General features: G+C 57.5%; 1 protein-coding gene across 1 annotated transcript in view; it reads right to left on the bottom strand.

Annotated features, from left to right (window-relative positions):
• Nucleotides 1-4360: 4360 nt before the first annotated feature.
• Nucleotides 4361-21373, bottom strand: part of RAB11FIP3 (RAB11 family interacting protein 3) — an 85147-nt gene continuing 68134 nt past the window's right edge. Inside the window, exons 7-15 of the mRNA XM_044915565.1 lie at nucleotides 18822-18857; nucleotides 14334-14427; nucleotides 13478-13581; nucleotides 9743-9883; nucleotides 7502-7583; nucleotides 6570-6707; nucleotides 6211-6366; nucleotides 5884-6024; nucleotides 4361-5803 (exon numbers count right to left, since the gene is read on the bottom strand). Coding sequence (XP_044771500.1) covers nucleotides 5690-5803; nucleotides 5884-6024; nucleotides 6211-6366; nucleotides 6570-6707; nucleotides 7502-7583; nucleotides 9743-9883; nucleotides 13478-13581; nucleotides 14334-14427; nucleotides 18822-18857 — 1006 coding nt within the window. The 3' untranslated portion in view covers nucleotides 4361-5689. The remainder of the gene's footprint in view (nucleotides 5804-5883; nucleotides 6025-6210; nucleotides 6367-6569; nucleotides 6708-7501; nucleotides 7584-9742; nucleotides 9884-13477; nucleotides 13582-14333; nucleotides 14428-18821; nucleotides 18858-21373) is intronic.

Raw genomic sequence — 21373 nt, 5'->3', positions numbered from 1 at the left:
CCACAACTTCTGCCGTCGGCCTCCCCCGCTGAGTGGCGGAGCTGCAGCGCGCCCGGCCCGGCCGGCCCCGACCCGGCCCGCGTCCGGCGCCCGCGCTACGCCGCCTCCGTAGCGTAGCGCCTGGCCGGAGCCCCGCAGCTACGGCGCGCCTGAGGCGCACACGGCGCTGTGAATCGCGCGCGCGGACTACCGCTCCCACAGGGCCGCGCGACGCCGCCAGGCCGGAAGCTCGGGGCTGTGCCCGGCGCGCGATGCGGACCGGGAGTTGTAGTCCTCGGGTGTCTGCCAACTGCCGCAGCGATCGGCTCCCTCCAGGAGCCCGCCGACTTCCCGGGCCGCCCCGCCCACCAGCACCGCTGGAGATGGCCGAACCCCGGGGCCCGGGCGGCGCCGCGTGTCGGGTCTGGCTCCGAGTGGCGGAAGGGATGCTTCGAGGACAGAACTGCGACTACTACTCCCAGAATAGCCTGCGCGGGAGGAAGGGGCGGGTCTTCCAGACAGCCCAGTCTCTGCGCTTCCGGCCCCCCCTCGCAGGCCGAGGTGCGAGGCTCTGGCCGGTTCTCCTGGCTGCCTGGACGAGACCCAGGCTCTGCCCTGGCCCCCCGTGTTCACGCGGCCCGCAGACCTCCGTAGCGCCCTGCCTGGGTCTCCTGAGCCCCCCCCTTGCCTCCCGCCCTCCAGCTGCCCCAGACCCTCTCTGCCCTTCTTCAAGGCTTCGTGGTCCACAGCTCCAGTTTTGGTGGGACCGACCTGGGTGGAGACGAGGCCTTGGCACTCACAGCGGGACGCGGTCACATTACTTCTGTGGGCCTCGGTGTCCTCCTCGGTAAAAGAGGACGAAATGAGATACCATCCACGGAGCGCTCAGCCCGGCGCCCGGCAGTAAGACCCCTAAACCTGGGAAGGCGGTGTTGCTCCTGGAGGGAGCCGATCGCTGCGGCAGTTGGCAGACACCCGAGGACTACAACAGGAACCCTCCCTCGCCAAATTCACAGAAGAGCCCCCTAGGTCCAGTGTCTCCCGTTAGGTTCCCTTTGGGCAGCTTGAGGTCACTCACAACCAGCAGTCACGAAACTGGAGGCCCCTCTGCAGCAGGACATGCAGGAAGGCGGTTTATCAGATGCAAGTGAAGCACAGGGAGGCTGTAGAGCAGGAAGAGGGAGGCAATCGGGGGCACTTGGGGAGCCTGGGGAGGCACTGGTCATGCAGGAGACGCGGAAGCAAGGCATGTCAGCTAAGAGGGATTCAGGGAGAGTGGCTGTGGCCCAATTCTGCCTGCAGACTGGGTCATGTCTGTTCCAGTGCCCAGAAAGTCAGCTAACCTCAGTAGGACCTACGGGGACAGGGCTCAGTGCTCCCAGGAGACCAAGCCCCAGGAAAACCTGTCTCACTCTCCAGATGCTGCAGCAGGGATGGAGCTGCTTCCTGAGTGCTCTAAGCAGCAAGCTTGTGGGGACAGAGAGCTGTTGAGTGACTTGGCCTGCCCTGCGCTTCCTCACCTGCATGAAGGTGACATGTGGCCTCTGACCTCGTGTGGCTGTGGAATCACATGAGGGGAGAGAGTCAAGGGCCATCTCCTGGGGGGGGGGGGCGCGGCAGGGCTCAGTAACCACAGCTCCCCTTCCCTCCCCTGCCCCTTCCAATGGACACTGGCTGGGGTGGCTGTTGGACTGGTGTCCACAGCCCTGTAACCTCCCAACAAGAGAAGCAGCTGAAACAGCTGAGATCTCTGTCTGCTCACTGCAGTTTTTCAGAGCCACAGCCTACATGGGGGTAAGGAGCATTCTTGCCCTCCCCAGAAAGGGGCCAAGGCCTCTTGTTGGGGGAGAAGCCGAGTCACCACAAGAAGGCCTCAGGAGGAGTCTTCAGGACTGGAGTTGCTCCATGTCCAAGAGGAGGGAGCTGACCAAGGGTTGGGAAGGGCCGGACACAAAGCCCTGTGCATTGGTTCGAGCGTCCCTGTGTGCCCGTGCTATTCTCAGCTTTGGGACCCAAAGGGCCCAATCATGGAATAGAGATTCTAATGGGATTTGGGCTCAGGGACCCTCAGGAGTGGGACATGCATGCTGGGGCCAAGGTGGGTCAAGTGCAAGACACCTTTGTGCTGAGAGCTGTGCAACCTGTGCTCTGGCCAATTTTAAGGAATGACCCATCATTGCCTGCTTTGTGAACCGCCCCTCACCCCCCATGCTTGGCTTAAATAGGACAGCAAATGCTCATATAAGGTAAAAAGGGCCCTTCCCAGGGCCTCCAACTGCAGGTCTCTGAACTGCCAGCAGGTGGAAGGGCAGGTGCTGGGGCAGCCAGGCTGGGAGCAAACATGGGCACCCTTCCTTCAGCATGGCTTGGTTGGAGCAGGGCCGAGGCAAGGGCTGGGCGGTGCTCGAGGGACAGTTGAACCACGACAGCCATGCACCCACCCACCACTAGCTGTCTTCCTTGCTTTGTGCTCCTCCATCATGCAGGACTGATGAAGACTTGGAAGGTTCAAGCAATCCTCTACCAACATAAGCTGACCTGAGACAGGATTAGCCCCGGGGGGGGCCCTTCCTGGCTGGCAGTGGGCACTGCTGTCTCCATTTATGGTGGATTTCCAAGTGTTCTGCGGCCCCACCGTGTTCCAGTGGATAACTGTGTCTCCCCATTGGACTGGGGACCCTGGGAGGGCGAGGGCAGGATCTCAGAATCGGCTGCTGGTGGGGCCAGACCATGGATAGGCCCCCACATGTTTAAGAGCATAAATGAAACACTTGATGGAGCTAGGCCCCCTCCCCACTCTCAGCTTCTCCTAGGCAGAGATGGGCCCTGCAGGCTCCAGACGGGCCGACGGGAGGTGGAAGGCGGGTGTCACCAAGTGCGCCCAGGCTGGGGACCAGGCTCTCCTGGACCCTCACTGACCTGAACTTGCCACGGCAGCACTTTGGCACCCCTAGGGCTGAGCAGGCCCTATGTGCAGAGCTCCAACAGTAGTCTGGGGTTGAAGCCTCTACCCCAAGCCACAGCACAATGCCATCCATCCCGGTCCACGAGTTCTGCCGGTCCCACCTGTGGGCAGCTGGGCACAAGTCCCACTGATGGGCTTGCTAACGAGAGCGTGTTGGTCTGCCGTTTAGGGAAGTACTTGCGTGGAGCATCAGGAGCACAGGTGGGAGCCTGGACCTTTACATACTCTCCAGACCCTGGAAAACTAGCCGGGAGGTGGCTCTGGACAGGAAGTTGGCCTTGGACATGTCCAAACCCCAACAGCCCCCCAGGTTCCCGCTTCACTGCAACCTACACAGCATCCAGGTCTCCCAGGCCTGACCTTGGTGACCCTTTGGAGTCCTGGGGCCCCTGCTCACCACAAGCCAGGCCATGTCCACTCACCACCGCCCTCAGGTCGTTGGCCCCATAAGCCAGCATACCTAGGCTCAAGCTCCTTCAGTGCCCTGCTGGGTGGCTGGGGGTGGGGTCCTTGGCCTTCTGTGGGCCTCAGTTGGTCCATTTGTCTCTGACATGCAGGTAGCTAGCTCAGTGTGAGGGAGGTGGTAAACGCATGATTTGCTGCTCACGTGGATGCCTGGGCTGGGGAATCAAGTTTGGGGACTTTGGGTAACAACTCCCACTTCAAATTACATATGCCCACTTACCCAAAGAACCTTCTTACGGTCCTCCCCGTGACGATGGTGGTAGCTGAGCTCTCCTCCCCAGCCTGGCCACCAGCCCGACCTTTTTCCTCATCTTCAAGCCAAATCCTGCCAGAGCATGTGCTTTCAGTTTGGGTAATCTGCATGAACCCCACAGGCCTTTTCATCATCCCTGATTACACGTCCCATGGGGACATCAAGTCCCTGACCTGGGATGCAACCCCTCAGCCCAGCCTGCATTCAGCTATGTCCTACCGTGAACACCCGTGACCCCAAAGGACTCATCACATGGCCCCACCCCAGGAGGGCCCCTCGGCTGAGCTCTGCTGGGGGTCCAGGTTGGAGGTGCAACCCTGGGACCTCTGGGAGGGGTCAGCTTGACCAGGTCTCCTGCAGAGCTCACATGGTACACAGCCCCCCCCAATACCTTGGGGGGCCAGGCCCATGGCACCCCACCCAGCCCCCAGACCCCACGGAGGAAGAGGCCGGCCTCTGTGTGTATAGACAGCTTTAATCTTCAGCCAGACTGTCCTGGATTTGCCCTTCAGCATCCGGGCCACCACTGCTCTGCCTGAAAAGTCTTTCTCAAGGGGAAGGAAACAGTCACTGTGCAAGTAGAAGGCCTGGGTGTCCGTGTGAAACATCTCCCGGCAATTCATATTTACAGTTACAGGACCGCTGAGCGATGGACAGAAACAGACCCACGTCTGTGTCACCAGAGCAGGGCTGGGCACGGAAAGCAGAGTTCCAGTATTTATTATCATACATATATATATATTTTATGTGTATACACAGATAGTTTTCTCTCTTGGAAGTATTAAAAAATTGATCAACCTTCAATCTATAAAAAATACCTACTCTACATGATAGAAAAATCTCTCCTCCAAGTTTACACTGATTTACACCCAAGGCTTTCCCCAAAATGTACAATACGAGGCAACGTCTTAAATCTTAGTGTAGAAGGTGGGCCACATGGAGGATGGAGGGACGCAGGGCAACACGCACGCACGCGCACGCACGCACGCACGCACACACAGCAGTGGCCAGTCTGTGTGCAGGGTCTTGACCCACCCGGGAGCACCCAGGGGCTCCTGGCCGGTGCTCAGGCTCGGGGTGGGGGCAGGCCCAGCAGCCCCCACGATGATGTGGGGCCTGGCAGTGGGGGCACAGAGCCAGGCAAGGAGCCCCCATGCTGCCGGGAGGGCCCTGTTCTCTGCTCTTGATCTCTGTACTGAGAGAACCTGCAAAACCCAGCTCAGGGAAGGATGGCCACTTCAACAACTTCAAACTCCCAGAGGAAACATGCTTCCAGACACATGGACTCTGCCTAGGAAACCGGGACTCACCTGGGGCAGCTGAGATCTGCCCAGGGAGGGTGGCTCCAGGAGGCTGGGAGGCCACACGGACAGGGAGGCAGTTTCTCACCAGGATGCTGCCTGCACCTGGGGTCAGCCAGTGACATCCACCCTGTCCGGAAAGCATGCTCCACGTGGGGAGACTCTCAAGTCCTGATTTCAGAGGGGAGGCTCCTGCCCCAGCCCCCACGGGAGTATCTGGAGGCTGGAGTGAGGCACTGAAGTGCCCCCTCTGGATGGGTGACGGCCCCAGGAAAGCTGGGACCCCCACAGCTCCTAGCCAGACCCTGACGCACACCGCCTCGCCTGCCTGTACTTCCCAAATCACCACGTCTGGCGAGAGGGTCCTGGGGACTCTGTGCCGTGCAGGTGAGGGCCCCTGAGCAGATGCACACGGCAGCACCCCGGTGGGGATGTATCCTTCCTTCCTTTCCTGATGGGTAGGGCTGCAGAGGGGTCTGCCACACGGGAGGGAGCTCCCAGAAGGGCTCACCTGAGCCTGAGACGTAGTCTCCGCATCTCTGCAGAGAGCAGGCCCGGCCCCACCCTCTCCTGCGTGGGCCCCGGTCCCAGGGCTCCCGTTCCTTCTCCCTCTGCAGACCCGTTGTTGCACCCCAGCCCAGCCACTGGTCTCGGCCGTGCGCGCGCCGTGGCCATCTCCTGGGTGCAGGTGGGGTCCTGGGCCCACCAGACTGGGCCTTCCTGCCTCTATTTGACCTCCAGGATGGATGGGTTGGTCTCCATGATGGCCACGATGATCCGGTCAATGTAATCCTGCAGGCGGAAGTTTATCTCCTCCTGCTTCTGAATCGCGTCCATGAGCTGCAGGAAGAGCAGCGTCAGTGCTGGCTTGGTGCACAGACTGGGACACATCTGGGTAGCCGGGCCTGGATGGGCCTTACCTCATCTCGGGAGACGGAGCTGATCTCTGCAGCCAGGGACTCCGAGAAGGACGTGGAGAAGAGGTTCTTGGCGCCCTGGATGCTCAGGTTGATGATCTGCCCGTTGAGCTCATCATTCTGCTCCTTCAGGTTTCGGTTATCCTGGGTGGGGGACACGACAGCAGCGTCCTTCCTGGGGCCGTGACCCCATTGGTGGCTGAGCCTGCACAGGGACTGGCCAGAGTGGCTTCTGGCTCAGGCACCAGCCACCCGCCCCCTCGCATGTGCCCCGCCCCACGCCGGGCTCCTGGAAGTTTCTGCAGGGTACAGGGGTGTGTCTGCCCGCACCTGCTTCAGCCTGCGGACCTCCTGCTCCAACTCGCTCTCTCGGGCGCGGCTGTTGTACTCCTGCAGGCCCATGCTGCTGCCCCGGCCCTTCCGCTGCTCGGCCTCCAGCTTGAAAAGCTGTAGGTGCTCCAGCTGCTTGCGCAGGTCCTCGATCAGCTGCGGGCAACCTCGGGGTGAACAGGGCTCCAGGCACCCGGGCGGCAAGGACTAGCTCAGCCCTCAGCTTCGGAACCTCTGGGTCAGTCTGAGTGCCATTTCCAAGTAGGATGACAAACCCCTCACGCCCAGCAGCCCTGCCCAGCATGGCACCACACGGTTCCCGGCCTCGGGTCTCAGGACACAGAGGGCGACATGCTCACCTCCTGGGTTGCCTCCTTGTCCCTCTGGAACTGGTGCCTCTCGTGGCTCAGCCTGTCCCCCAGCTTCCTCCTGTTTTCCTGCTCATCACTGAGCCGCAGGGACAACTCTTCAATCTCATCCAGCAACTTCTGCTTCTCCTGTGGAAGCAAGAGACTTGCTGCGAACATGCCTGCCTGCCGCCCCGTTCACACAGCTTTCCTGGCTCAGTCCATAAAAGCTGCGTCTAAGCCACCCCATCATGGCAGAGGTGCACACACCTCTGAGGCCATGCTGACCCTGACCACCATGCAGGCAGGTGGGCCTGTGGTGCTCCGGAACGGGCTGGCTGCACAGGACACAGGGACAGCTTCTCAGGGGAGGCAGGGCAGGGACGACCTATGCAAGAGCAGGATCTGACCCACAGCTGCTCCACGGAAACTGCTCATGGGAGCCAGAGCCCATGTGGTCTTGGATGTCCTCAGGGTTCAGAGCTTCCCAGGGACACTTGGCGGGGAGGGGAGGATGGGGATGGAGAGGACTTTCCAGTGAATACCTGCAGGACAGGGCATGAGGGGTCCAGCTGAAGTTGGCCCTGAATTCAGCCACAGGTTCATCTCAGCTGAACCTCTGGACCCAAGGATCCCGTGTCTGTGGGAAAGCTGGGAAGCCAGGCAGGGACCAACATCTTCCAACAAAGTGACGGCCAGGCCCAAGCTGTCCTTGTCCCCACCCCATGGGGCCTGTGGGCCCAGGGCCATCAGCTTGCTCTCTAGAGCAGCACGGCTTCCTGGCCTGTGGTCACACCCTTGGCTGGCTGTGTGGCTGTCCCACTTTAGAGAACCCCTCAGTTGCAGACGGTGGAAGAACGCGCTCAAGCTAGCCTGGCTGATCTCATGCCCACATATTACAGGGCTGGGCCCCATGTGCTCAGCGCTCCCAGCTGACCACTCACCTCCTCCAGGCGCTCAATGTTGGCCTTCAGACAGGGCGTGCATGACCTCAGCTCCCCATTCTCCTCGTCCAGCTGCTGCAGCCTGAGACACAAGAACAAGGCTGGGACCTCATACCCAGGAAATGTGCCTCCTTGAGGCAAGGGAGGCCCACTGTCTCGGCAGCCCCACCAGGAGTTACCTGGGACCCACAGAGGCTCCCCAAGACGCCCCAGTCCTTACGCACCACTCCAGTACTCTAGGCCCTAACTTTTCCTTAAGCCAGGACGGTTATTAAATACACTTTGGGTCTGGGGATACTTGTGGGTTTACAAAACAGTTGTAGACATAGTGCAGAGTCCCTGTGGACCCTGGCCCTGTACAGCTTCCCGCATGGCATCTGCTCATCACTGTGGTGCCTTTGCCACAGCCCACACAGCCACACTGGGATATACCAGTCACCAAACCACAGACTTCATTTGATTTCCCACCAGTGCCCCTTCCCACCCCAGGGCCCCTCTCGGGGCCACACTGCACTTTGCCGCCTCGTCTCCTTTGTCCCCTCTGGTCTGTGACAGTCTGGAGGCCCTTCCCGGCTTTTCATGACCTTGGTCGTTTTGAGCAGTTCTGGTCCCATATTTGGTCCGATGCCCCTCACATTGGGTTTGTCTGGTGTTTCTCGGGATGAGATGGGTCACAGAGGTGAGGTGCCCATGTTACCCGATTGGGTGCCCGAGTCCACATGACTCGCCGCTGGCGATGCCAACCTGGACCACCTGGTGAAGGTGTGTTCCCTGTCCTCTGGAAGCCCGTCACCGGGCCCGGCCCGCGCCTCGGGGGAGGGAGGACTCAGCGCCACCCCGGGAGAGGCTCCACCTATCGTTGGGAATTCCTCTGTGAGGAAGGTTCGTGTCTTGTCTCCATGTCTTCACCAGTCCTCACACTGAGTTGGGCTCTGGGTTATGGTCCAATAGTATCATTATTAGTGTGTTACTCAAAGTGGTCCAGCTTTGACCATCAGGAGCCCTGTCAGCTGCCCCATCACTGTGTGTCGGTATGTGCTTTTCTCTGAGCACTTCCCTACTTTCTGACACGATGAGATGCTGCGGGCTCCGCTGGCTTCTCTCCCATCCCAGCCACAGACTCAGCCCCGTCTCCAAGGAGCCCCTTTTCCTTTCCACAGTCCTGTCCATCCTGTCGCCTTCTGCGGTCCCCTGTACTGAGTAAGGGTCTTCCTGTGCACCACAGTGGGCTGGGGCCACACTACAGAGGCCCCTGTCCTGGGCTGACCTCAGGGTGCTGACCTGCCCCGCTCCACCCCTAGGTAACTGCAGGAGGCTGACAGGATCTAGCCACACAGAGCAGGCAGCAGGTCTGCTCAGAAGCACTGACGTGGAGTCCTGCCCTGTCCCCCGAGGGCTTCATGACACCTGGTGTACATCACCCCCTCCAGGCTGCTGTCCTGCTCAGAGCCGCAGGGGAGAGGCTCCAGCACACAGAGATAAGGAACACACTGAACCACACTGTGCCGAGGCCCAGGAAAGAAGGTCCCCCAGCTGCCCAGGCCTGGCTGTCCCCGGAGCAGCACCCATAGCGTCTGCCTACAGGTGGCCTCTTCCCTTCCCCGCTGGGAGACGTGCGGGCTCGCTCTGCCCAACAGCACCCTGTGCTGCCCCTCCAGCCGCGAGCCTGCGTGGAGGCTGCTGTCAGTCTCCAGCTTCTACTGTGTGTTTCCTGCAGGGTGCGCACACCCATGTGCTGTTTTTCCCCACTTCTCCTGACTCTTCAAAGGCTCCTAACTCCAGATAAGCAGAAAGGGACTCCTGTCAAGTCTCAAAAAGGACCGGCGCTCTGATGGGGAGAACATGGACAGCAGAGAGACTCAAAATGACATCATGGAGGGTCTGTGTTCAAATTCTGATCTTGAGCAGTGTTACAGCTCTCCTCAGTGGGTTTCCCCCTTTCTCTAAAAGCAGCTCCAGGGGCGCTGGAGTTGGTTAAGCATCTGCCTTCGGTTCAGGTCATGATCCCAGGGTTCTGGGATCGAGCCCCGCATCGGGCTCCCTGCTCTGTGGGGAGCCTGCTTCTCCCTCTGCCTCTCCTCCTCCCCCTGCTCATGCTCTCTATCTCTGTGTCTCAAATGAATAAATAAAATCCTTAAAATTAATTAATTAATTAATTAATTAATTTTAAAAAAAAAGGCAGCTCCATTCCCAAACAGCAGACCGCCTGGGTGGGGCAGCTGCTGAGGCCGCACACCCCACCTGGCCTGCAGGCTCTCCACCTCGATGCTCCGCTCCCGCTCCATCTTGCACACGAGCTCTCGGTGCCTCCGGGCCTCCTCCAGCGCCATCTCGCAGGCTCTCAGCTCCTGCTCCTTCAGCTGCTCCTCGAGGGCATTGGCTCTGTGGAGGCGAAGGGGAGGAGGTAAGAGGCCTTCTGCTCTCAGCCCCAGTGCCTCCCTGGAGGAGGGGCAGCAGAGGCGGTGAGACTCCCATCCACAGCTCTGCTCAAGGACGGTTCTGAAGCAGAGGCTGTGCCCCCAAGACCGCTTCTGCTTCCCACACCGGCACCCAGGGCCTCCGAACCGTGGTCTCCATCGCTTTCAGGCCGCTCACCCCCATCCCAGCATGTGGGCAGGAGCCCTCCCAGGGGCACAAGCCCACCAGGCGCCCGCCTCCAGGAGGACCCTGCAACGACTCTCAGGCTGCACACGCAGGTCACCCATGGCAGAGGCAAGGGCAAGTGTTAGCGAGGAGGCGGACAAAGGGAATGTTCACATGGGGGCCCTGACCCTGGCACCTTCCAGATCACCACACCCACCTGCAAGAGACAGGAATTGACCATCCCAAAGAGAAGGGCTCCAGGCCCTGCCCACAGAGCCCACGCCCCCGAGCTGTCCACGCACACAGGGCTTCTCAACCTCTTTTTGGTGCCTCACACCTAAGGGTGAACAGAGTACCAAAGATCACCAGACTCCATAGGAAAGGAGTCGACACAAAGCGGCCAAAGCCATCAGAGAAAAAGGACCCCTCACAGGAGAAAGCCCTGTAATTCACACCTCAGAGCGAAGATACCACTTCCAGGGAAATAGGAGCAGAACATCTGAAGGAGATTTAGAAAGTGATTCTTAGAAACTGAAAACATGAGAAGAAAAAATTTTAAATTCAGTAAGAGTTGAAGGAGAAAACCAAGAATATTACATTTTTATTTTATTATTTTTAAAAATATTTTATTTATTTACTTGACAGAGAGAGAGAGAGAGACAGCGAGAGAGGGAACAGAAGCAGGGGGAGTGGGAGAGGGAGAAGCAGGCTTCCCGCTGAGCGGAGACCCAGACGTGGGGCTCGATCCCAGGACCCTGGGACCATGACCTGAGCCAAAGGCAGATGCTTAATGACTGAGCCACCCAGGCACCCCTACATTTTTAAAAAGAGGAAAATGGGGTGCCTGGGCAGCTCAGTCAGTTCAACGTCCGACTCTTGAGCTAAAAGCCCAGGTTGTGAGATCGAGCCCTGTGTCAGGCTCCGCACTGGGTGTGGAGCCCGCTTAAAAAGAGGGAAATGACGGAATTAGAGAACAGGAAAGTAAAGAAAATGAGAAGAAACTTCCAGAAGGTCTAACATATTTGATGAACAGAAGTTCAGAGAGATAAAGAAAAAGAACAAACTATACAGAGAAATAATTCTAAAAACCTTCCCGAAGCCTTTAAGGGGTATCTGAGATTTAAAGGTTGGAACCCATGTGCCAGCACAGGAAACGAGGCCCTCCCAGCATCCAGGGTGAGAGCCCAGAACCCACAGAGGGCACCAGCGCCTGCCTGCCGGTTTCCTTGGAACCCTGCCTCCAGCTATGGTTCCAGACCGAGCCACACTATCAGTGGACGGACACACTCCAGACACACGTGGCCTCGCAGAACCTACTCCTCTGCACTCTCCGCCAGGCAACCATCCAGGGGTGCTCTCCGCAGACAATTAATGAGCAAGAAAAGAAGAAAACATGGGATCCAGAAAGCAAGAAGCCAAGCACGAGGGGTGCCTGGGGGGCCCAGTAGGTTAAGCGTCTGACTCTTGGTTTTGGCTCAGGTCATGATCTCAGGGTCCTGGGATTGACCCCTGCATTGGCTCCGCACTTGGTGAGGGGTCTGCTTGGAGATTCTCTCTGCCCCACCCCCTGCTCATGCACACTCGTGCTCTCTCCCTCTCGCTCTAAAATAAATAATCTTAAAAAGAAAAAAAAAAGCCAAGCAGGAGAACCTGTGTGGGACAGCCGGGAGGCAGGGGAACCGGTGCGGGACTGCCAGGGTGCTGGTAAAGGGGTAGTAGCCATGCAGCAGGCTGGCGACAATGTGAACCCTGGGAACCCTCACGAAGCAGCAGAAGCATGTTGTTTTTAGGAGAACTCAGGAAACAGCCCAAGAAACACCCACAGGCTTGGACGTGCCAGGCCCTGGGGCACAGAGAGTGAACTTTCCACTCCAGACGTGGATAACTGATGATACGTGGATAACTGATAAGTGCCTTGAGATCAGATGGAGCCTCACCAGACAGCTGGAGAAATGAGTGTGGTAGCACATCCAGGTTTCACTGGACGCGGACAGGGAGGGGAACGCAGGGCTCCAGAGATGCAGCAAACCCTTGGCTCAGCGCTAGAACCAAGGCCCTCCGCGAGCATGCTGACCTTACCCCCAGTTCTGCAGCAGGACCACGCAGGCAGGCCCTGCTGGGAGAGCCTGGACAGTGCACTGTGTCCAGCCCAGGCTCCTGACTGCACAGACGACCTGCCTGTACTGTGTAAGTGACGTACGGGTGACGTCTGCAGTAACGACTCATTCTAACTCAGCCTCCAAAGAGCAGACTGCCCGCCCAACGCTGGAGGAAGGTCAGGAAAGTCAGTGCCGTCCAGGATGAAAGCTTCACAGCAGGAGCCAAGTGAGGGCATCAGGCCTGTGTCCAGCCCTGCTGGAAGCACACCTGCTGGATGCACTTGGAGTCCACCTGCTTGCATCAGGGGCAAGCACATGGAGGCTGCGAGGGGAGGGGCCCTCGCCTGAGGTCACAGAGTGTATGGCAGAGCCTCCTTCACGCCCCCGGGGCCTCCCCACAATCTGTTTGTGTCCCCATGACACCCAGCTGCAAGCGGGCACAGCCCAGAGAACTGAGGCTCCTGAGCCAAGCTCCTATGCTGCACGAAAAATGTATTCCCTTAAACTGGGCGTGAGACTACATGGCACGACCCGTTCCAAAACCCAGACAGAACAATGGTGGGGGAGGTCACGCCACTCCCCCAGTGATGCACTGTCCCCCTCAGTGTGGGGCCCAATCGGGCCAGACCGTGCGTCGTCGGTCAGCAGTTGCCAGTCTATTCATCTTTGCTAAGTGGCTGCAAGAACCCGCATGCTTCCAGGGTGGGTCCCGCTCCCAAGTGCAGGGGGTTCTGGGGGCCCTGCCCTCCACAGCCCCTACGTGCTGTCTCTGAAGTGACCCGTGCCTCAGTGTCCTCCCCTGTGAGCTGGTACAGTGGTGGCACCACCTCACAGGTCACAGGGAAGGGGACAGGGGATGATGCACGTGCCCCAAATACAGCACTCGTCACAGCAACAAGTCCATTCCAGGCATGTCAGGGTCAGGATGGGTTCTCAGAATCAGGGACCCGACTCGGGGCCCTCATCAGAGAGTCCCAGTGCCCCTCTCCCCACGCGGCCTCCGCCACCATGAAGGCCAGTCTCTACCAGGTGCTTGGTGCGGGCCTCACTGCTCCCGAGATATGAGGTGGTGCCTCCCCTTGCACCTTCCTCTGGAGCCTGACAAGTGTCAGGGGAAAGTGCTGAGTTGGAACTGCCCCCTGACCTGGCTCCCAGCAGCTGGTGGAGGGACAGCTCCAGAGGTGAGCCACACCCTAGTGGCAGCAAGACCCTGCTCTGTAAGGTGCAGAGGGCTACAAGGAGTGGGCTCTCACACTGATAGGCACCCACGACCACGGAGGCCCTCCTGCCTCACCTGTGCACAAGCTGGAGGTTCTCCTGCCTCAGCCGGCTGTGCTGCTCCCCATTGGCGGCAGTGTCCTTCTCCAGCTCCGACACCCGCTTCTCCAGGAAGACAACCTGGGGAGTGACACAACGGCTTCAGAATCGGGACGCAAGACAGCCTGCATTCCCAGCCAACTGTTTCGGGGGTAGTATCCACGAGGCTGGAGTTGGATCCATCTCTTTTGTGGAGGAGGTGAGCAAGGGGGGGATGGGAGGAGGTGAGCAAGGGGGGGCATGGGAGGAGGGGAGCATGGGGGACGGGAGGAGGTGAGCATGGGGGGACGGGAGGACGTGAGCTTGGGGGCATGGGAGGAGGTAAGGATGTGCTGCCACCCCTTCTCTTCACCTCTTGCTGAGCTGGCCCTCGAGAAGTCTGGGGCCGCTTCCACAGCGAGGCTGCCCAGTCCCAAGGCACCCACCCCACAGGGCCTCTCTGGGAACTCTGATTCCACAGGTGGTCTGGCTCTGTGATCACCACCCTGAAACCCTGAGCGGCCGAAGGTCCTGCCTCCAGGGTCCAGGTGAAGGGAGTCTCTGAGCGTCAGTGCACCTGGACGGGCCCACATCTGACCTCTCCATTCCCACTCCGCGCATACCAGGAAATGTTCCCTTGTATCCCATGGCCACTGGGCCTCTAGGAAACTTGCTGGACAATGTCAGGACTGGTGGAGGATCTAATTAGCCCCTGATGGCACACTACCACCCCTCACCCAACCCCTCACCCCATGTGGCCTGCACCATGATGCCGCAGCACCCACAAGCGCCCTAAGACCTGGCTGTGTTATCAGTAGGGGGCCTTCCCTCTGGCCCTGCACCCCGGGGCCGACCTTATCAGCAATGTCCTCTTCCATGCCGTCCACGAGGTCTGCGGCAGGGTCCTGCAGGGCATCCATGGTCAGGGCCCCTGACTGGTGCAGGTGTCTGTGGAGAAGAAACAAGAGGCCAGTCCAGAGAAGGCCCTTCAGCAGAGCAGAGACAGAAAAGATGATGAGTTCTGTAAACATGAGGGTTTCAAGATCAACCTGAGAACCAGAACCCAGCAGTGCGGGCCCAGGCCTCCACCAAAGGGGTCCCGGCAGGACGCTGTTACCCAAGGGCTGGAGAGAATCTCCGCTGCTCTTTGGAACCTGACCTCCCGGCCTCCTTCCCTGGCAGCTAACGGGTGAAAGTACTTTGTCCTGGGTAATAAAACATGACTTCATTCCTCTCTGTGATAGGAAATAATCTTGTCTTCCGCCACGGCCCGTGAAACATTACTTCAGGGGGTGCCTGGGTGGCTCAGTCGTTAAGCGTCTGCCTTCGGCTCAGGTCATGATCCCAGGGTCCTGGGATCGAGCCCCGCATCGGGCTCCCTGCTCTGCGGGAGGCCTGCTTCTCCCTCTCCCACTCCCCCTGCTTGTGTTCCCTCTCTCACTGCGTCTCTCTCTGTCAAATAAATAAATAAAATCTTAAAAAAAAAAAAAAGAAACATTACTTCAGGATCCTGAATTCCATACACAGCGTCACCCACATGCACTCTTGCTACTTGATTTTCAAACCTATTCATTGTGGCAGTAACAGTGAGAGACCGGGGGTCTCACCCAGAGTTTCTCCTGGGGTCGAGCTTGGAAACGAACCATCCTCTGCAGCAACAGCTCCAAGGGCCCAGCACCAGGGGCCACAGGGCCCCTGCCCCCCTGGACCACACCAGGTGCTGTGCAGCCCAGAAATCCCATGGACCTGTGGAAACCCCTGCCTTCACTCCTTAGCTACTGGCCCCCTCGCAGGTGCTCAGCAAACACGTTTGCAGTCCCCCTAGAGACAGTCTTGTTGGCTGTGGGGACACTGTATCAGCTCTAATTTCCTTTCTCTTAAAATTCTCAGATCATTTGCCCAGAGTGCCAGTAGCACGTCTACCTGTGCCGACCCAGGCTCCCAATGCAGCAGCCCGATGTTCAGAGCTGTGTGGCCCTGAGATAGACACTCATCCTCCCTGAGCCTTACTCTCCCAGGAAATGGGGATCAAAAGCCATAACAAGGTATAAATGAGATTTTATATATAAACAGCTCCTGTTAAAGATATAACACAGAATAAGAATTCAATAAAATGCTATTAAAAATTACATTGCAGATCTCTACGTTATTAAATGTATGAAGTTCTACTTTCTTTTTAGTATTGACTGACCTTGTCCATTTCTTAAATTTTTTCCAGAAATGTTCTAAGGGGAACAAAAAAGAAGGGCACCTTTACCCCTGGGGATCACAAATCCCTGGATGTGTCCTAGGTGAGACACTGAAGCCAAACGGTCATCCTCTTTTTGTCCAGTTGTTGCTTTTAAACGCCCATGACTTTGGCCCCAACAAGAGCTCCTCATGTCACTCCTAGGGCAGAAAACTGCCCACCCCAGACCCAGAGACCACCCTGCAGAGAAGCCATAGTCCAAGGTCTGTCACCCCCTCCTGAGCTCCTACCAGGAGCTCACAGCACTTCCCAAGGGCTGAACATGGGACAGGAAGGTGGCAGCCGGCATGTGGCCACTTTAGGCACATGCTGAAGGGGAGGGCCTTGTTTACGTCAACCCACCCCCACTCGGGAGACCCAGCAGGAGAGGGAGCTGTGGGAGTTATCTGATACACTCCCCAGAGCACCTTCTGCCCTGTGGGCGCCCTTGGCCCTATGGCGGTCCCGCTGGTGCCCCTCCTCCCACCGTGTCCTGAGGCCAGCCCTGTACTGGCGCCTCCAGGTCCTTGCAGGCACACTGACCCCACAGCCACTTCCACGTGGGGTAAGCACACAGCCAGGTCACAGAGGCCAGAGCTGGTGGGTCCAAACCCCACGATCCAGCTACAGTGCCGCATGCAAAGGCCTGAGACACCATGAAGAATGAAAGTGCCAGTTATTTTCAGTTCCCTTAGAATTCTAGTGCTGGTTTTAAGTGCAAAATGGCAGCAGATTACAACTGTGTGCATGTGAGTGTGTGCATGTATGAGTGCGTGTGCATGAGTGCGTGTGTGCATGTGCATGAGTGCATGTGCGTACAGACTGCGGAATACGCTCCGTGTGTGAACCGCAACTATAAATACCTACAGACTAGGCTTTTTCATACCAAAGCCCATCTGTGAAGGGAAGATCACGTTCTCAGAGGGTGTTTCAAAGAAGCGGGCAGACAGACAGCTGAGGCAGCACGGGCCAGGGACCCCAGGGCCCGTCCACATCCTGGACGTGGGAGGCTGAGCAGAGACTTTTACCTTCCCTCGTTGCAGCCCCTGTAGCGTCTCTGGGGTGGAACATGGGTGTGGGGAGGAGGAAAGCAATGCTAACTTGTAATCACCGTGTGGTTTGGAACAAACATTATGTTCCTTGGAGTCTGGATGCTCCTCTACAAGGGGGATGGTGAGAACAAGTGCAGAGGAGGGTTGATGACCTTCACCTCTGCTTCTGCTGGGTCCTAAGCCCCTAAGACTACAGAAAAAGAAAAACAGGAGGTTCACAGGCCACAGACGAGAGAAGAGGTGTAGGAAAGGGGCAGGAAGGCTGCAGCCGACCAGGAAGGCCAGCACCTGAGACTGCACCCTCACAGAGGCGGAGCCAGACACCTGGGCCCACGAGCGGCAAACACACAGCCCAGCCCAGATCCTGAAGCCTGACAGCCAGGCAATGGTTCCTCTGGGATGGCAGCCGGCACAGAGCCTGTCCGCACACACGCCAGCCAGAGGCCATGCGGCAGCCGTGGGCAACCACTGCACCGTGGACAGAAGCACCAGCCCCGGCTGTAAGGGAAACTCTACCAAGAAAGACAAGGACAAGAGATGGGGAGGAAGAGCCTGTGGCCTGTCACAGGAGGGGCCAGAGCAGAGGGCCACAGGGGCAGCAAGGATGAGGCAGTCAGGGCCACAACCAGGAGTTTCAGAAGGAGGACAGGGGCGGACAACACTGTCAAACAGCTTGAGAAAGGTCCCCAGGACTAAGGGGTGGGAACTCCCACATCAAACAGTCCGTCTGTCATTCTGCACAGCATAATTAATGGGAAGAAGGACTCACAAGACTCATCATAAAGTTTCTGAACTTCAGGGATAGAGAAAATATCTGAAAAATGTCCAGAGAAAAGGTCGCAAAGAAAACCAGAAAGCTTCAGGGCTCTAGCAGCAGCCCTAGTGCTGGAAGGTACCGAGTGGTGCCTACGAAGCTTTCATGCGAGGGGTTCCCAACCGGGAATCCTACACCAAGCCAAAGGATGGGAGGAAAGGACCCAGCAAGATCTCAAAAATGTATCTCCGGGGGCGCCTGGTTGCTTGGTTGTTAAGGGTCTGCCTTCGGCTCAGGACATGATCCCGGGGTCCTGGGATCGAGTCCCGCATCGGGCTCCCTGCTCTGCGGGAAGTCGGCTTCTCCCTCTGCCTCTCCCACTCTCTCTCTCTCTCTCTGTGTCTCTCATGAATAAATAAAATCTTTAAAAAAAACCAACAACCCAAAAATGGAAGACGGGATCAGGGAGTGAAATGACAAGCCCTGAAACAAGTACCGGAGCGCACGCGGGGGCTGCAGGACCACCGCCCACAGCCGCTGAGCGGGTGCAAATGCTGGAGGCCCTGGGGGTGGCGCCCAGGCAGCTGCAGGGGCGCCGCGAGGAGGCGAGGCGAGTAGCCACAGCACAGCCATCACTGACTCCAGAAGACCACTGGTCTGAGAAAGGAAGCGAGTGAGCGTTACGCAGCGTCCTGGGAAGGATGCGGTCATCGGACAAGCCTGAGAAAACCGTCCTCAGAGCCAGCCTGGCAGGGGCAGGGCACTGGTGTGCGCTGCCATCTCTCACTGCAGGAAGCCAACAGGTAGACCCAATGCTGGGAAGTGGAGAAAAGGCCACAAAAGCGTATTCTTCAGAAACTCGGCCTTAGGCATGCCTCCTCCACCTTCTCCTCACCTTGGAGAACCAGTGGGGGCGGGAAGAGCAGGGCCGCTGGAGAGGCTGACCCGGACCCCAGACCTGGGCTCTGCCATGACCCTCGCAGATGCTACCATGGGCTAGCAGACAGCAGACACACAGGGACACCACCAGCCCCTCCCGGACCTTATGGCAAAGACTTGGTAAGAAGGGCGCAATGCCAGAAGCTTTCAGCACAAACCTCCCCGTCACAAACCAGGGTCTGCTCACAGCGGTGGACATTCTTTACAGAACCCATCCCCGAGAATTATTTTCAGTCCCAAAGCACGAGAAGTAATTTCCAAAGATTTAAAAAAGTACCTTGGAGAATATTTTCCAAACATGTTTTTAAAGAGTTATGATCAGTGATACATTTCAGAAGAACATCTCAGTAAATAACGACGGGTCTCCTACCTTGCCACCTTCCTGCTGGAGAGCCGTTTCGCTGGACTGTGCAAAATCAAAATAAACAGGAAAATCATGTCAGAGAAAAGACAGGGAGGAATGGGAGGAAACAGGAAATTCAGGCTGAAGAGATACGGGGTTGGGGGCATGTTCACAGGCATGCAGCGCCTGCCCCCAAGGCCAGCACCATGCACAGAAAGGCCTGCTCAGCAAAGCATTCAGGGACACGGGAGCAATCTCAGGGCCTTGCCAAGGCCTCAGCAAGTCACATTATTCCACTCCCACAGAAATCCCAGACAGAGCCACGACCAGACCTCAGCTCAGAGGTCGAGCTCAGCACGGCACCCACCAGTCAGCTGCACTGGGTCGAGCTGCTGGCAACTGCCATGCCCCAAATGCATACCCTCCAACTGCTTGGCCATCAGAGGCCCCCACAAGAACTGTGACACAGGCCTGTTCTGTGTCAGCAAAGTTCTGTCATCAGCTTTAACTTAGGCACTGAAACCTCAGGGTCCAAAATCCTGCCCAGGCGGTGACTTAGAGGCCTTTCCTGCGGCCACTTCAGGGCAGTAAATACGGTCAATTGCATATCATCCCGCTGACAGAATCGTCTGCAGTGGCAAAAAAGGCCAAACTTACCTTGTCTCTCATTTCTCAAGTCCAGAGTTGTTGTTGTTTTAAGATTTCATTTACTTATTTGAGAGAGAGAGACATGGAGAGCGTGTGTGAGAGAGCACGGGGGGGTGGGGCAGAGGGAGAAGCAGGCTCCCTATTGGAAGTGCAACGTGGAGCTCGATCCCAGGACCCCTGGATCATGACCTGAGCTGAAGGCAGACGCTTCACCGACTGAGCCCCCCAGGCGCCCCCAGTTTTATTTTCAACGTAACTGCTAAGCTATGGGCCTCAGCCCACCGGGAACCAGCCCCATCCTCCTCCCTTCAGCGTGCTATCTCAGATACACCTACGACTCCCTCATGGCTTGGGGAGAAAACTCTATCCGAGGAGAAACAGGTGCCGTGTCAGTTATGGATTTACGGCCTCCCATCTCCACACTCATCCTTCCTACTTGTTCTGTGGAAATGGATCCGGGCCCCTTTCCGATTCTTCCTTTGCAGTTTCTACCAGTAAAGGGTGCTAGAGGGCCCCCCACGTGTCCACACGTCCTCGTGTGCCCGGCTACATCTGGTCCATCTCACCCCAGAGCCTGCCCCGTGGCTCCCCATATACCGGCAGCATCCTCGCAGCTCCACGGGCAGTTCTGCCACAGAGCGTCTCTGCTGAGGCCCCTCCTGGTGAGGCTTTCTGGCAGCCAGAGGGCAAACTTCCATCAAGTTCTAGAAGGTAGGTTCCCAACAAGTCCCGTCGGTGTGGCACCAGGGGGGGCATCTGCTGCCCACGGCCGCAGCCAGGCGCCAGGCAGCAGGTGGGCCCTCAGTGCCAGGTGGGCTGGCTGCCCCTCAAAGCTGCTGTTCTGGCGAGCCTCCGTCACTCTCAGCAGCCAGCGCCTCATCACTCAGTCCCCAGTTACGGTTACTCAGTCTTTATTAAAGATTTTTTTTTTTTTTTTTTTGAGAGAGAGAGAATGAGAGACAGAGAGCATGAGAGGGAAGAGGGTCAGAGGGAGAAGCAGACCCCCCGCTGAGCAGGGAGCCCAACGTGGGACTCGATCCTAGGACTCCACGATCATGACCTGAGCCGAAGGCAGTTGCCCAACCAACTGAGCCACCCAGGCGCCCCTACTCAGTCTTTATTAAACCCTCCTCGTTCACACTACTGTGTGCCCCCTCTCCTGGCAGGACCCCGACTGACACCCCAGACTTCATCCTAATAGCGGGGGGACTCGGGACACAGTGACCTCGCAGGGACCGCACCGCCAGTCCAGTTTTGAGGTTTATAATTGGAAAATAGACCTTCTTACTCTTGATTTCTTCTTAATATTCTTGTTAATTTCTTCTTAATATTCTTGTTAAAATATATTTGACAAGGCGCCTGGGTGGCTCACTCGGTAAAGCGTCTGCCTTCGGCACAGGTCATGATCTCAGAGTCCTGGGATCGAGCCCCACATCGGGCTCCCTGATCAGCGGGGAGCCTGCTTCTCCCTCTTCATCTCCCCCCTGCTTGTGCTTGCTCTCTCTCTCAAATAAATAAATAAAATCTTTAAAAAAAAAAAAAGAAAAAATATATTTGACATCAAACCTTCCAGACACAGTTCAGACTGAATCACGTTTTACCATCCACAAACCAAAACCAAATATATTTATTTTGTGGCAATTCCATGGAAACCAACAAGCAAGATTTATATCTCCTTAACTTCAGTGTTTGGGAGAAATTTCCCAACAGTTGTGTTGTGATTACAGTAATGATTTTAATGGCATATGAACCCACCTCGATAGGGTCTTCCTCAGGAAATGGCTGAGACTGGACACAAGGCCCCATGAACATGCCAGCTACACTTAGCAGCGTCCCAGGCTCCCCTCAAAAGGCCCGGTAGAGGGAGTGCCTGGGTGGCTCAGTCGGTTAAGCGACTGCCTTCAGCTCAGGTCGTGATCCCAGGGTCCTGG

This window comes from Neomonachus schauinslandi, chromosome 5 (assembly GCF_002201575.2).
Source record: "Neomonachus schauinslandi chromosome 5, ASM220157v2, whole genome shotgun sequence".
Classification (NCBI taxonomy): domain Eukaryota; kingdom Metazoa; phylum Chordata; class Mammalia; order Carnivora; family Phocidae; genus Neomonachus; species Neomonachus schauinslandi.
Note: the sequence above shows the minus strand (reverse complement) of the source record. Positions and strands in the feature narration are given on the sequence as shown.